This window comes from Natator depressus, chromosome 28 (genome assembly GCF_965152275.1).
Source record: "Natator depressus isolate rNatDep1 chromosome 28, rNatDep2.hap1, whole genome shotgun sequence".
NCBI classification, from domain to species: Eukaryota; Metazoa; Chordata; order Testudines; family Cheloniidae; genus Natator; species Natator depressus.
This window is the reverse complement of record NC_134261.1, coordinates 5,935,295-5,950,610: the sequence shown is the minus strand read 5'-3', so window position 1 is coordinate 5,950,610 and position 15,316 is coordinate 5,935,295. Positions and strand designations below refer to the sequence as shown.

At 50.0% G+C, this 15,316-nt stretch overlaps 1 protein-coding gene across 1 annotated transcript in view; it reads right to left on the bottom strand.

Moving 5' to 3' along the window:
• LOC141978789 (uncharacterized) overlaps positions 1–182 on the bottom strand; it is a 132,777-nt gene extending 132,595 nt beyond the window's left edge. Inside the window, exon 1 of the mRNA XM_074941108.1 lies at positions 125–182. Within this exon, the coding sequence (XP_074797209.1) occupies positions 125–182 (58 nt within the window). The remainder of the gene's footprint in view (positions 1–124) is intronic.
• Between the last annotated feature and the right edge of the window lie 15,134 nt (positions 183–15,316).

Here is a 15,316-nt window from a genome sequence, read left to right as displayed (position 1 = left end):
GGGGCGATTCCCCCCCTTTCCCCTCAAATGATCCGCGCTCTCGTCTCTCGTCATCCCCCCCGGTCTCTCCCTAATTCTCAAATGTCCGTTTAAAATCTCCTCCGATGTGGGGGGATTTTCCCACCCGTTTTATCTGCAGCGATTTGTCCTTGTTTAGGTGGGAAATTGTTGCCTGGAGTCATTCCCCAAAACATGGCTGCCCCCGGAGTGGGGATGGTCGGGGAAGGGAGGAGCACGTGTCCCCCATGGGCACAGCCCCAGACCCCGCTTTCCCAATCCCAATTGCTGCCCCCGAACTGCCAACACAGTTGCCCCCAGCCATCAGTTGCTAGTCACCTGCCCATCCCCCACTGCTGTCCCCTTCCCTCATCCAGGGAGCCCTCCAGCTCCCCCTCCCTTGCCCTCTTAAATGAGCTCTTCAGAGGGCTCCCTGCTGCCCATGTGAACGGTGGCTGTGGGGGGACCATCACTTTCTGTTTATGTATTGGACACTCATATAAAATCTACTCAAACAGTCCCTCTTTCCCACTAGTTCTTTAATAGCAAAATAAAATCCCCTCCGATCTTGATGTTTTTCTCATGTTATCAATTGCATAGTTTGTGACACATATTCTCTGCAAATATAAAATACCCTAAACATTTGGCCCACTTTTTCTCTAGTTGTCTATTCAATACGTTTTGAACTGTAGTGTGGCCTTGTCCTTCCCTCCTCCCCTCATCCACTACTCCACCTGGTGTCTCCCTCCTCCCCCACCCCTCCCGGGCTGCCTTGCGAGTTATCCCCCTATTTATGTAATGAACTAATAAAGAATGCATGATTTTGAAACTTTATTGCCTCTGCAAGCTGTGATCGAAGGGGGGAGGGCGATTGGCTTACAGGGAAGTAGAGTCAACCAAGGGGGTGGGTTTTCATCAAGGAGAAACAAACAGAACTGTCATACCGTAGCCTGGCCAGTCATGAAACTGGTTTTCAAAGCTTCTCTGATGCGCAGCACGCCCAGCTGTGCTCTTCTAATCGCTCTGGTGTCTGGCTATGCAAAATCTGCCACCAGGCAATTTGCCTCAACCTCGCACCCTGCCATAAACATCTCCCCCCTTACTCTCACAGATATTATGAGCACACAGCAAGCAGCAATTACAATTGGAATATTGGTTTCGCTGAGGTCTAACCCAGTCAGTAAACTCCACCAGCGCGCCTTTAAACATCCAAATGCACATTCTACCACCATTCTGCACTTGCTCACCCTGTAGCTGAACTGCTCCTTACTACTGTCCAGGGTGCCTGTGTATGGCTTCATGAGCCATGTAAGGGGTAGGCTGGGTCCCCAAAGATAACTATGGGCATTTCAACATCCCCAACAGTTATTTTCTGGTCTGGGAATTAAGTCCCCTCCTGCAGCTGTTCAAACAGACCAGCATTCCTGAAGATGCGAGCGTCATGCACCTTTCCCGGCCATCCCACACTGATGTTGGTGAAACGTCCCTTGTGATCCACTAGTGCTTGCAGCACCATGGAAAAGTACCCCTTGCCGTTTATATACTAGCTGCCAAGGTGGTCCGGTCCCAAGATGCATTTCGTCTATCGCCCCACCACAGTTAGGGAATCCCATTACAGCCAAGCCATCCACTATGACCTGCACATCTCCCAGAGTCACTACCCTTGATAGCAGCAGCTCAGTGATTGCATTGGCCACTTGGATCACAGCAGCCCCCACAGAAGATTTGCCCACTCCAAATTGATTCCCGACTGACCGGTAGCTGTCTGGCGTTGCAAGCTTCCACAGGACTATCGCCACTCACTTGTGAACTGTGAGGGCTGCTCTCATCTTGGTATTCTTGCACTTCAGGGCAGGGGAAAGCAAGTCACAAAGTTCCATGAAAGTGGCCTTAAGCATGTGAAAGTTTCACAGCCATTGGGAATCATCCCATACCTGCAACACTATGCGGTCCCACCAGTCTGTGCTTGTTTCCCGGGCCCAGAATCGGTGTTCCCCGGCATGAACCTGCCCCAATGCCACCATGATGTCGAAATTGCCAGGGCCCATGCTTTGAGAGAAGTCCGTGTCCATGTCCTCATCACTCTCGTCATCCCACTGCCGTCTCCTCCTCGCCTGGTTTTGCAGGTTCTGCATAAACTGCAGGATAATGCGCGAGGTGTTTACAATGCTCACAACTGCAGCGGTGATCTGAACGGGCTCCATGCTTGCAGTGCTATGGCGTCTGCATGGGCAATCCAGGAAAAAGGGCGCAAAATGATTGTCTGCCGTTGCTTTCATGGACGGAGGGTGGGAAGGAAGGGTGACTGACGACATGTACCCAAAACCACCTGGTACAACGTTTTTTCCCCATCAGGCATTGGGAAAACCCAGAATTCCAATGGGCAGCGGAGACTGCGGGAACTGTGGGATAGCTACCCATCACCTTAACCGCTCAGCCGCCTCATCTGAGCTGTCAGAGAAGGGACAGGAGGAGAAATCTAATGCCAGCAGAGATAGGGACAATAGGGAGTTTTTAAATATTAAGTGTAAGCAGGGTCTGAATGAGCTCCCCCCTCACATCTAGTGAGGAGCTGGGGGAAAGACTTCAGGAACAGACCATGTTTGCATAGAGAAGCCTACTCTGCCTCGGTATGCCACATGATGGGTCCGCTTTGCCAAAATGACCAGCCCAGGTGAGGAAAGTGACCTGGATGCAGGGAGCTCTGACGTTGCTCCTCGCCCCGCCCCACCCCTGCAGCCCCAGAGGGGTGCACAGAGGAGCTGCATTCCAGGGAGAAGAAGGCAGCAATGCCAGCTACTCCATGCACACAGGTCAGTTTCCCCACGTGCAGGAGGGGGTTCAGGGGTTGGGGTGAAGGGGGTGCAGGAGAGGGGCAGTGGCTGGGGCCACAGGAGGGGAGTGCAGGAGTTAAGGACAAAGGGGACACAGTGTAGGGTTTAGGGCACAGGAGGGGGCAGGGGTTAGGGGTGACGGAGGTGCAAGCATTGGGAGTGCAGGAACTAGGGGCAAAGGGGGAGTGGGGAGCCCCCAGGGGCAGTGGGGATGTGCCAAAATACAAGTTTTGCCCAGGGCACCACTTTCCCTAAGTCCGGTCCTGGTGGGGAGTTTCCCCATTGATAACATTTCTTGCTGGGTGGGGAAGGGGAGAGAGAAGAGGCGTTTTCTCTCTGTTTCTTTCCCCTCTATTTGTTCCCTGTTCCTTCAATTCCAGAATCCTCACTTGTATTTCAGACTGTGCAGTGACGCCCTCCCCACCCCAGGACTTTGGAGCTTTGGGAGCAGAAAGATCCCAGGAGCTGAGGATGAATCCAGGGGGTGAGTAGCTGGCAGGAAGGAGTCCTAGCAGCTCTTCTGGGAGCGCAGGTGAGGAATGACTCCCCCTTCTCTAGTTTCTCCCCGTGGGGCTCTGGAGAACAGGGAGGGTTCTGTGATAAATTCCATCCAACATCCCCCTTTGATCCAAGGGACGTCTCAGCTGTCCATGATTCCCTTGGCAGCAGCAAACAAGGGATATTTTCCATTGTTCAGGAGACCCCAGCCAGGGACTAAATGCAGCTCCAGAGTCCAGACTTTCCCTCTTGCTCTTCCTGGGAATCAAGTTCAAGTTTCTACAAAGAGCTAAAGAAGCCTCAATCCCGCATCTGAATTAATGTCACATTTCTCACGATGTGGGGGAAAGAAACAAACGTCATTTCAATCCCAGGTGAGTCCATTTCAATCATTGCTCAGCCTGATTCCTTCACGCCCATCCTTTAGGGCATTGCGCCACCGTGTGGGCGTTTCATGTCCCTCCTCAGTTTCACACAGCGACACAATTCCCTTTGCACAGATGCATGAACAGGAAAACTTCCCTGTGTCTCTTGTCTGAGCCAGGGCATTCAGTTCCATTGAAACCTTTTCTCCTGCAATGGCAATGGTCAGACAGAGAGGACTGTTAGGGGGCTTATTCCTTCACCCACTTACTTCCCTGGTCCTTCTCGCATGAACAGAGAGCAACAATACCCGAAGTCCAAAGGTGCAAACAATTCGATGTTTATTGGGGTGAACTTCCAGCAAGCATGATTCCAGTTTCCTTCCTTAGTATCCTCCTTCCCAGCTCTGACACCACAGAGCCTTACACCTGTGTCCCTGTTCCCATTCCTGCCCTTAGCCAAACATGATTCCAATTTTCGCACCCCCAATCCCTGTTCCCATCCCCCCACCCACACACCCATCCCCTCCCACCCACACCCACTCACTTCCTCATTGATTACAGATTATATAGTAAAACTTGAGTTCGGCTTAGCTATACCTTAACCAATCATTTTCCTGAAATTTAACTAACCAATCCTAACATATTGTAACATGATTCTGTAACCAATTATATCCCACCACCTTAATTAGTTTACACCCAGCAAAATTAATTATACAGCAGACAGGAACAATCACAGAACCAGACAGAGACGATACAGACAAACAATAGCAAAGTGGGAACTATAATGACAAAACAATACAGAAGTGAGGATTTCACATCCCAGCTATTGATAAGTGAGTTCTTGCCAGACAGGATGCTATCAAACTAAGTTTCCGTTTACATTTTCTAGGCACTTCCCTTTCTCTGGAGGCGATAGGAATACAATCCTGTCTTGATAGTGCCTGACAGCCCAATAGCACCTTATTTCAATGTGACTAGTTTGGGATGTGAGGAGGTGACCGTTCGCTTCCCAGCTTATGGCTGCCTCTGTTGCTTATCCAAAAACCTTAGCCTAAGAACAGGGCCTCAGACTGTCACAGTAAGAGAAGGACCTTACACCAGCAGACAGTGATTTTGATTCTCTTTTGTACCTCTGTAACTAGCCAAGTGATAAGAATACACCTAAATTCTTAGAGTATAGGCCTTTACAGACAGGCCTGAATATCTATATCCTAACAAGGACGTGGCCACCTTCAGCCCTGACAGTGAGATATTCCCTCTCCTCTTTCTTCGTGCTGCTGCTTTTGTTCCTTGAAAGATCAAGGATGGAATAAGAAGCAGAGTTTACTCCCTGGTGAGGAAAGAAAGGTGCCACCAACCCCCTGGAAAGTCTTAGCATCCCAGCAAAACCCTGCCCCCTGCTATTGTCGTCGCTGAGGTGCTGGTGATATGACGGGAAAAGGGACTGTCCGAATTGTCGAGGTGGGGAATGGAAACAGTCGACAGCAACGTCATTAACCGCAAACACACTCTCCTCATGCTCCAGCCAGAAGGGAAATGGGCAGGAATTCTCGCTGTTCAGCCACAGGCCCACTGACACAATGGCCCAGCCGTCAGTGTGCTGGGGAAGCTGGTCTGGTTAAAGAATTGGAAATGTCAATTCAGTGAGGACAGAGCCATAGTGCAGTGAGGAAAGGCTTTCAGCCAAGTGATTTTGGCTGAGTGGTTAAGGGAATGGACTAGAGATCCATTGGGGTCTGCCTACACAGGTTTGAATCCTGCCAATGACAGAAGGATTAGAGCTCTGGTTGCTGTCATGTCTGTAGTTTGCTGAGGTTTCCCGAACTACATGATGCCATAGTTGAAGTAGTGACCTGTCTTCTGCGTAGGAGGCTACCAGTTACAAATGAAATGGTAACCTGGGGAACGTGTCAATCCTTAACAACACAAAACAGAAAAACGCTCCCGAGTCTCTCCCACAGAATTAACATTTCTTTGCAAAATGCTAAAGGTTTTAACAGAAATGAGTGAAACCAAATGGCCACATGATGGAGCCAGAAACTAGGGAACGAAAAGCCCCAGGATTTCTTTGTGTGCCTTGGCTCTGAAAAGGGATTTGATTCCACTCCTTGTATTGCTGTGGCCGATAACATACCAGGAATGAGCCATTTCAATGACTGTGACACTGGGTGGGAGGACGCTTTAATCTGATTCCAATGAAATAATGATTTTACACCGAAGTTATTAGCGGCCGCTTCCCAAAGGCAATTCCAATTGCTTCCTCCCAGAGATGGGTGGTCGGGCAACAGGGAATCCCTCTGGCTCCCACTGTCAGTTCTCCAGTCTTTCTCCCTCCCTCCCCCACACTATCACATGCCCCCACTATTAATGAACTTATGGATATAAACTGGCCACCAGCAAGTTTCACCTTGAAATTACGTGAAGGTTTCTAACCACCAGAGGAGTGAAGTTCTGGAACAGCCTTCCAAGGGGAGCAGTGGGGGCAAAAAAACCTAACTGGCTTCAAGACTGAGCTTGATAAATTTATGGATGGGGCAGCGTGATGGGACTGCCTACAATGGCGTGTGGCTGATCTGTGATTGCTAGCAGCAAATATCTCCATCTGATGGAGATGGGAGAATAGGTGGGGAGGGCTCAGAGTTACTGCAGAGAATTCTTTCCCAGGTGTCTGCCCAGGGCGTCTTCTCTGCATGCTCAGGGTCTAACTGATCACCATATCTGGGGTTGGGAAGGAGTTTTCCCCAAGGTTAAACTGGCAGAGACCCTGGTTTTTTTTCATCTTCCTCTGCAGTATGGGGCATGGGTCACTTGCAGGTTTAAACTGGTGTAAATGGTGGATTCTCTGTACCTTGACATCTTTAAACCATGATCTGAGGATGTCAATAACTCAAGCAGAGGTTAGGGGTCTATTACAGGAGTGGGTGAGTGGGGTCTTTTGGCCTAGAAAGTGCAGGAGGTCGGACTAGATGGTCACACTGGTCCCTTCTGACCTTAAAGGCTCTGAGTCTAAAAGGGAGAGGGAAGTAAAGGAATTTAAAAAAAATAAAATAAACCAAACATTGTAATACAAGGATGACTCCAACAGCTCATTGTATAGTCCCGCCCCTTTCTTCCTCCACTGTGTGTTTAATGACCTGCTGGGATTTGGAACATTATCTGAGACATAATTCTCTCATTCATAAACTGAAATTAAACCAATTCCCAGGCAAGAAAGCATCACATCACTGCATTGCCTGGGAATCAAACCCCAATCCCCTGCTTGGAGGGCAGCTAGACTCACCACTATACCAACAATGCATCTGGCCAAAGGACATCTCCTATGTGCCACTGATGCTTGCCAAATGACTCACTCCCACAGAGCTAAGGAGCTGGCTGGAGAGGCTGGAGGTAGCCTGTCAACTGTGAGCACAGACAGGTTCCCAGCGTGACTGACAGATGGGGACATGGGCTCCACATCCTAGCCTGCAGTGGCACCAACCCCATCTCTGCCCTCAGAGAAGGGCAATGAAAATCGATGACCATAATGGCAAATTTTACCCCAGAAGGAAGGAGACAGCTCCTTTTAAAGCACGTTGTGCGTTGGTTCCTGCTACCTACAGATGGTTTTGTTGCTGCTGCTGATGCCAATCCTTGGGCTCTGCTCGGATAAGGAACGATTGAGGCTGTGACTCAAGTGAAGACGGGAGATGATTTTTTTGAAAGGGACGGCTGCCTTGTCTTAAGGGTGTTTCTCGGTCACCTTCTAATCTAGTGGGTCCTTGATACATGCCGGCAGCCCCCACTTCTGCATCACTCCCGAGGAAATAAAGTTTCTACAAAAAATCCCAAAGCTTTTCACCAAAAGGAGGGAAAGGAAATGGCCACAAGATGGCGCCAGGACATAAGGAAAGTAACACAACCCCATTCTTAGGGGTAAGCCATAGGAAAGTAACACAACCCCATTCTTAGGGGTAAGCCATTAATATTTGTCAAGGTCCAAAATTGTTGATGAAGGTTCAGTCAGTGTGGACTCCAGTGGTGCAGTGGGTTAGTGCATGGTACTTATCAAGCTGTACTGCATGGAGTGAGGTTGAGGTTGTGAGTTCAAGCCTCTTCTGAAGCATCAGTTTTGGGGGATTTGATAGCAGCCTTCAACTACCTGAAGGGGGGTTCCAAACAAGATGTTCTCAGTGGTGGCAGATGACAGAACAAGAAACAATAGTCTCAAGTTGCAGTGGGGGATGTCTAGGTTGGATATTAGGAAACACTATTTCACAAGGAGGGTGGTGAAGCACTGGAATGGGTTCCCTAGGGAGGAGGTGGAATCTCCATCCTTAGAGGTTTTTAAGGTCAGGCTTGACAAAGCCCTGGCTGGGATGATTTAGTTGGGCTTGGTCCTGCTTTGAGCAGGGGGTGGGCCTAGATACCTCCTGAGGTCTCTTCCAACCCTGATATTCTATGATTCTAAGGTCTAGACTGGTAAACAAGCAATGTTATCGATGGTGACACTAGGATTGAAGGATTATAAAAAATTGTAAATAAAAATGTAATCTGAACTTGAGCTTCCTGTTGCCTTCTAGAAATGCCCCTGGGATCCCCACACTCCCCAGCGGGAGTGAAAGGAGAAACCCCCAGCACTGCACTTAGCTCCAGGCTGATTCATCAGGGGTGGGGGGAATTGACTTCTTAGCTGCTGAGCAGGGAGCTAGGGCAGTTCTCTGGGGATCAAGGTTCCCAGCCTGACCCAGCTGCTTCATTGCCCCCTGGGGCCCTGCAGGTTTAGACTGTCCCTGAGGGCAGGCAGCTGCTCAGTGAGCTTTCCAGGTGTAGCTGGCAGTGCCTGAATATCCCACTCTAAGGGCCTCAGTTCAGCCATCAGGAAAGGCAGCAGCTTTGCTCCCTCCTTCTAAACAGAGCTCCAAGGCAGTGGTTCTCAACCAGGGGTCCGGAGCCCCCTGGAGGGCAGCAAGGAGGCTTCAGGGGTGGTCCACCAAAATAAACCAGAAAGCAGGGCTGGTGTTAAACTAGCTAGGGCTCAGGGCAGAAAGCTGAAATCTGAGCCCTACCGCCTGGGGCTGAAGCCAAAGCTGGAGCAAATTCAGTTCATGGGGGGCCCTGTGGTGTTGGGCCCTGTGCAATTGCTCTGCTGGCTACCCCCTAATGACAGCCCTGGCTTTTAATCTACTGGCTATGCAGAAAAACAGTTGTTGGGGCACAGGTGGGCTGTGCAGTTCTTTAGACCATGTTGGGCGGGGGCCACAGAAGGAACAAGGTTGGGAACCCCTGCTCCAGGGAATCCCAGAGAATGAAGACTCAGTCCGACTCAGTGCTGCCAACGCTCATGATTTTGCCTTGAGTCTCATGAGAGTTATTGCTTTCCTTAAAGCCCCAGCTCCTGGAGTCAGGTGGAGATGTGATGATTTCAGCCTTTGCTCTTAAAGGAACAGTACGTTTCTAGCCCTTTGTGACTCCCAGGGACCCTGCAGGGACAGCAGCTCCATGCTGGGCGCTCTAGGGCCCCCCCAAAGCACCTGGGGAGAGGGGGCAGGGGCGCGAGGTTACCTCAGGTGACTCCCAGTCAGCAGCACAGCGGGGGTGCTAAGGCAGGCTTCCTGCCTCCCCGGAACTGCAGACTGTGTGCGCCCCAGAAGCGGCCAGCAGCAGGTCCATCTCCTAGGTGGAGGTGCGCACGTGGCTCCGTGTGGTTCTCACCCGCAGACACCACCCCCAGCTCCCATTGGCTAGGTTGGGGGCAGCTTGCGGAGCCCCGTGCCCCCACCCCCGCCTAGGAGCCACACCTGCTGCTGGCCACTTCTGGGGTGCAGCGCGGTGTCAGAACAGATAGGGACTAGCCTGCCTTAGCCAGGCAGCACCACAGACTGGACCTTTAACGGCCAGGTCGGTGGTGCTGACCAGAGTCGCTGCAACCCAGTGCCTTCCATTGCACAGTCTGGGGGGGAGGGATAACTCAGTGGTTTGAGCATTGGCCTGCTAAACCCAGGGTTGTGAGTTCAATCCTTGAGGGGGCCATTTCCGGATGTGGGGCAAAAATTGGGGATTGGTCCTGCTTTGAGCAGGGGGTTGGACTAGATGACCTCCTGAGGACCCTTCCAACCTGATAATCTATGATTCTATGAAAAGCACTGCTCTATGCAATACAGACTGACCAGGGTTCATCTCTGCATGTCCCCAGTGGGGAAGGAAAGACACTGAGGGAGGAGGAAGAAGATGGGCAGGAGTCAAACGAGGCTAGACCAGAATAGAAGAGATTTTCTGCCTGTTAAAATGTACTGGATTCTCATCATTTAAAAAGACCTCCATCTTCCACAGGGTTTGAACCAGCAGCCTTTCAGTTACCAGCCAAAGTGGTGAACCACAGACACAGGTAACTGCCTACTTCCCAAGTTAGTCTACAAAGCATCTACAGGGGTGCAGCTGGTCAGTGCAGGGAGGCGCACTGCTGGGGTTGTGAGTTCAGGCCTCCCCCAGAGCATCAGTTTTCATTAGCCTTGTAGCTTCCCCCACTTACTTTGTCTAATTCACATGGAAAGTGCCGTACTGGGGTGATGAGAGTAAATTCTAAACTCTGAAATGCTGCCCATAGATTGGGATAAGGATGGGTTTGAAGAGAAAAAGCTCTAAGGGTATAAAACCAGTCTCCAGGGGCAGGTATGGTACAACTCCTTAACAGGGAGCCATTTGTGGGAGGGGGTTTCACTTCCTCTGTTAAACGTACTGAGAGGCATTTTAAGATGAAGATAACGCCATGGCTAACCGTTGACTGGCATGTCCTGGGTTAAAGAAAGAAAGGGACCTAGGGTTAATAGTCTGAAGTATTTGCGTTACTGTCACTGTCTGACCTCACTTCAATTCGGAGCAGGTTTGTACTTTGCTGTGGGGCGCGCACAGACTCCTGGAGAGCAGTGGCAGCTGTTTCCACGGCAGAGAGCCTGGCCCTCGGGAGACTTTCTGTTTTGAAGCAATTCAATAAAATAACGGTGGAGTTACAACGTCCAGTCCAAAATTTCAGTCCCCCTGGTGCAAAAAACGCTATTTTAGGATCTAAACAGGAGGCTTCCAGCGCGAGGACACCTGACCAGAGAGCTCCGTGGGGTGTAAGAGCTGCTGCCTCTGAGGGTCCTGGGCTAAATCCACTTGCAGGTGGAAGTGTTTCGATTTAGTTGATCAATAATGAGTACCAGCGACCAGGGGAGAAGCCCCGAGGGCCTGCTGCTGCCAGGGAGGGGGGAGCCCCAGGGGGCCAGCTGCTGCTCCGGCCAGCCCAGGATGCTACCGGGGACCACTGGGCTACGGCTGCTCCTGCTGCCCTCGGAAGGTCAAGTGGTGCCCAGGGCCAGCCGCCTTGGCAGCTACTTGGGCGGCCCTGGAGTCAGCCACAGTGGCTGCTGCAGAAGTCACGGAGGTCGCAGGAAGTCACAGAATCTGTCACTTCCACCACATCCATGACAAACACGGATCCCTTACAATGAGACAAACCCCTCCCTGCTGTGGCTGCAGTTCCTGGAAGGAAAGAGAAGAGAAAGTGAAGAGCGAAGGAAAAAGAGAGACTCCCTGTCACCTCTCCCCCATGCTGCCTCCTCCCTTGTGTTCTGTAACCCCATCCCACTGGGTTCCCTGTGCTCGCGCCATTGGGTCACACTAGAGTTCTGGGTATTGGGGGCGGAGGGGGAGGGAAGGGGGCTCTTCACTTCCCAACATTTCACACAAATTTTCTTTGTGCTGAAATTTCTCCTGTGAGGCCTCTCAGAGCTCTACCCCACCCCCCTTTAGTGGTGGTGGGCGCGTAATTTGGGTAACAGGCAGAAAAGTTTCCCATAAAGGTTCAATTTGTTCTTGTGACTGGTTCTGACCTGGGTCACACGACCTCTGACACAGGATCATGTGCAGAACATGGAAGCTCTGGCTTTTCCTAGAAGCTGTAGTCGGTGAGTTCCTGGGAAAGGGCAGGGGCAGAGGGAGCAAGAGGAGAAAGGCCGAGACACTAGAGAAGAGAAATGGGGGGAGAAGAAAGAGACAGAGAACACAGTGAGACAATAAATGATTGAAGCTGAAGAGGTGTCCCAACTCGAGCTTGCTCATCACAGGCGTTCAGAGAGCTGGGTAGTTGTAGGTTTTCCACAGTGTCAAGTCTGAACTTAGATTCTAGCAACGTGAGTTCAAATATCAAGGGGATTACCACATACTTGATCTCTTCTCCCCTCCCCCTCTTTAGTATTAATTTTTATTTTGAAGTGTTTGGCTTAACTGTGATCTTCTCTTTCCCTACCAGTATTGCAATTTTGGGTTTATTTTTATTTTGCCTCCCTTTCGTTCATGTCATTATAACTGTAACAACAAAGGAATCTGCAGGAGCAAAAACTGACCCAAAACTTTATTTCCCCATCATGCAGGAACATCATGCAAACATCACACGCAGCTGGAATCAGAACAGTGAAGGCAAGGGGATGGGAGATGCAGGTTTCCAAGCGTTGTGTCTTTCTCTGATGACACAAGGATGTGCACTGCAGCTCCCTGTATATTCCAACCCCTTGTGTACCTCCATCCTGTATGACCTGTATGACATTTGGGGAATGTACTGTCTCATTCTATTGATAATGTGATTACAACACAATGTGACTGAAATTAAACCACTTCCAGACAAGGAAACAACAAAGAAGTAGACCTAGTGTTCCAGGCTCAAACCCAGGTCAACTGCTTGGAAGGCAGCTCTGTGCACCGCTATGCCACCAATGTACCTAGCACGAACGTCTTTCCTGCATGCTGTGCGTGCTCGCAAAGGTGGTGACGCATAACCATGGAGCTAGTAAGCAGGCTGGATGTGGTGGAGGTCGCCTGACAGCTGGGAGCAGAGTTACCATCCCAGAGTGACTGAAAGGGGGCAAAGGTGAAAACAGAGCTCCTTGGGAGCTGGCCCCACACCCAACCCACCCCTAGGAGAGGGGAACTGAAGCTCAATTTCAATCATGGAAAAATTTTCCCTGAGAAGGAAGGGGACCACTTGTTTTAAAGCCAAGGTTTGTGTTTTTTCCTGCTACACAGAGAGGAGCTGGATAGGTCTGATTCCAGACAAGAATCTGGGAGGAATAAGGAACAAATTCAGGCTGCCAGTCACCTGCAGGAGGTAGATGATATTTTTACAGTGATGGACACCTCATCTTAAAGGCCTTTGTCTGCCTCCTTCTAGTGATCGTTTGGTACAGGAATGCAGCCCCCACTCCTGGGTGTCTCCTGTGGAAATGTTGTTTCTGTGCAAAACACAAAAGCCTTTAACAGAAAGAAGGGAAAGGAAATGGCCACACAATGGGACTGGGACATAAGGAATGAAACACAAGATGCTTCTCCCATGTGCATTGACGTTGAACCTTGTTGTTTGTGGTGTTGTTATATCTGTGTTGGCCCCTGGATATGAGAGACAGGGGGTGGGGGGGGCTCACATAATATATTTCAAAGGTCCAAGGGAGGGAGCGTTATTTACTCCTTCTTATAACACGAGAACAAAGAGGGGTCACCAAATGAAATGAATAGGCTGCAGGTTTGAAATGAAGTATTTCTTCACACAATGCACAGTTTACCTGAGGAACTCTTTGCCAGAGGATGTTGTGAAAGCCAAGACTAGAACAGAGTTCAAAAAAAGAACTAGAGAAGTGCATGGAGGATAGATCCATCAATGGCTATTAGCCAGGTTGGGCAGGGATGGTGTCCCAAGCCATTGTTTGCCAGAAGCTAGGAATGGACAACAGGGGATGGATCACTTGATGATGACCTGTTCTGTTCATTCCCTCTGGGGCAGCTGGCAGTGGCCACTGTTGGAAGACAGGATAGTAGGCTACATGAACTGGTCTGACTCAGTATCTCTGTTCTTAAGAGACAACCTTCCGGGCTACACAGAACTGATGAAGTGTTTTGTCTTGGACTCTGAAAAGTGCATTCTTTCAACTCCCTTTGGAGAGAAGTGAAGTTTTCCCTCTGGGAAACTATCAGTCTGAAGCAACTGTATTGATTGTGACACTAGAATCAAACAATTATTTATTATAAATAAATCTAAACCTGAGCTTAGAATATTAGGGTTGGAAGAGATCTCAGGAGGTCACCTAGTCCAACCCCCTGCTTAAAGCAGGACCAATCCCCAATTTTTGCCCTAGATCCCTAATGGCCCCCTCACGGATTGAACTCACACCCCTGGGTTTAGCAGGCCAATGCTCAAACCACTGAGCTATCCCTCCCCACCCCCCCAAGCAAGGGAAGTCTGAGTTCTTGAGAAGGTTTTTGTTTGCAGGAAGCAACATTGTTTAGTCAGTCATTGTACCAAAGGTTGTTTGTCAAGGAGGGGAAAAGCCTAAATCAGGGGTCCCCAATTCGGTGCCCATGGGCACAATGGCACCCGCAGGACAACGTGCCGCTGAAATGCCGCCACTGATGCAGCCACCTGAGACCCGCCCGCCGAAATGCCGAGAACCGTTGCCGATTCTCGGCCGCATTTCAGCGACGGGATGTTTGGCACCCACCACAGTCTGTTGGGAATAGGAATGTGCTATTCCCATAGAAAGGTTGGGGCCTACTGGACTAAATGCAACCAATGAGGATGGGATTCGAACCCATGCATGCAGAGCACAATGGATTAGTACTCCCTGGGTTCAGTCCTGCCAAAACCTTGGCGCATCGGATCGTGACTGACAGAGCCCAGCTCCTCACTCGTGTTCAATCTAACTGGCCATTAGATTGACTCGAGCTACAACAGACTGGTAACTATAAAAATACCAACTGGCAGGACTGTGTGTATGATGTGCATGTGTGTGTGACTGAAAAGCATATGCTAACTGTTGTATTCTCAATAAATGCAGCGTGTTCCCTTCTCCCCTATAAAGATCCCGTTTGTTTTGTATAGCATAAAACCTGTACATATGTGAACACAAAGAAACATTTGGGGACTACTTACAGCTGCTTAGAATCCTAGAAGATTAGGATTGGAAGAGACCACAGGAGGTCATCTAATACAACCCCCTGCTCAAAGCAGGACCAACCCCAACTAAATCATCCCAGCCAGGATTCTGTCAAACTGGGCCTTAAAAACCTCTAAGGATGGAGATTCCACCACTTCCTTAGGTCCTTCACCACCCTCCTGGGGAAATAGTGTTTCCTAATATCCAACCTGGACCTCCCCCACAGCAACTTGAGACCATTGATCCTTGTTCTGTCATTTGCCACCAGTAAGAACAGCTGAGCTCCCTCATCTTTGGAACCCCCCTTCAGATAGTTGAAGGCTGCTATCAAATCCCCCCTCTCTCTTCTCTTCTGCAGACTAAACAAGCCCAGTTCCCTCAGCCTCTCCTCCTATGTCATATGCCCTAGCCCCCTAATCATTTTTGTTGCCCTCCACTGGACTCTCTCCAATATGTCCACATCCTTTCTGTAGTGTGGGACCCAAAACTAGACTCAGTAATCCAAATGTGGCCTCATGAGTGCCAAATAGAGGGGAATAATCACTTCCCTCAACCTGCTGGCAATGCTCTGACTAATGCAGTGCAATTTGCCATTAGCCTTCTTGGCAACAAGGGCACACTGTTGACTCATATCCAGCTTCTCGTCCACTGTAATCCCCAGGTCCTTTTCTGCAAAACTGCT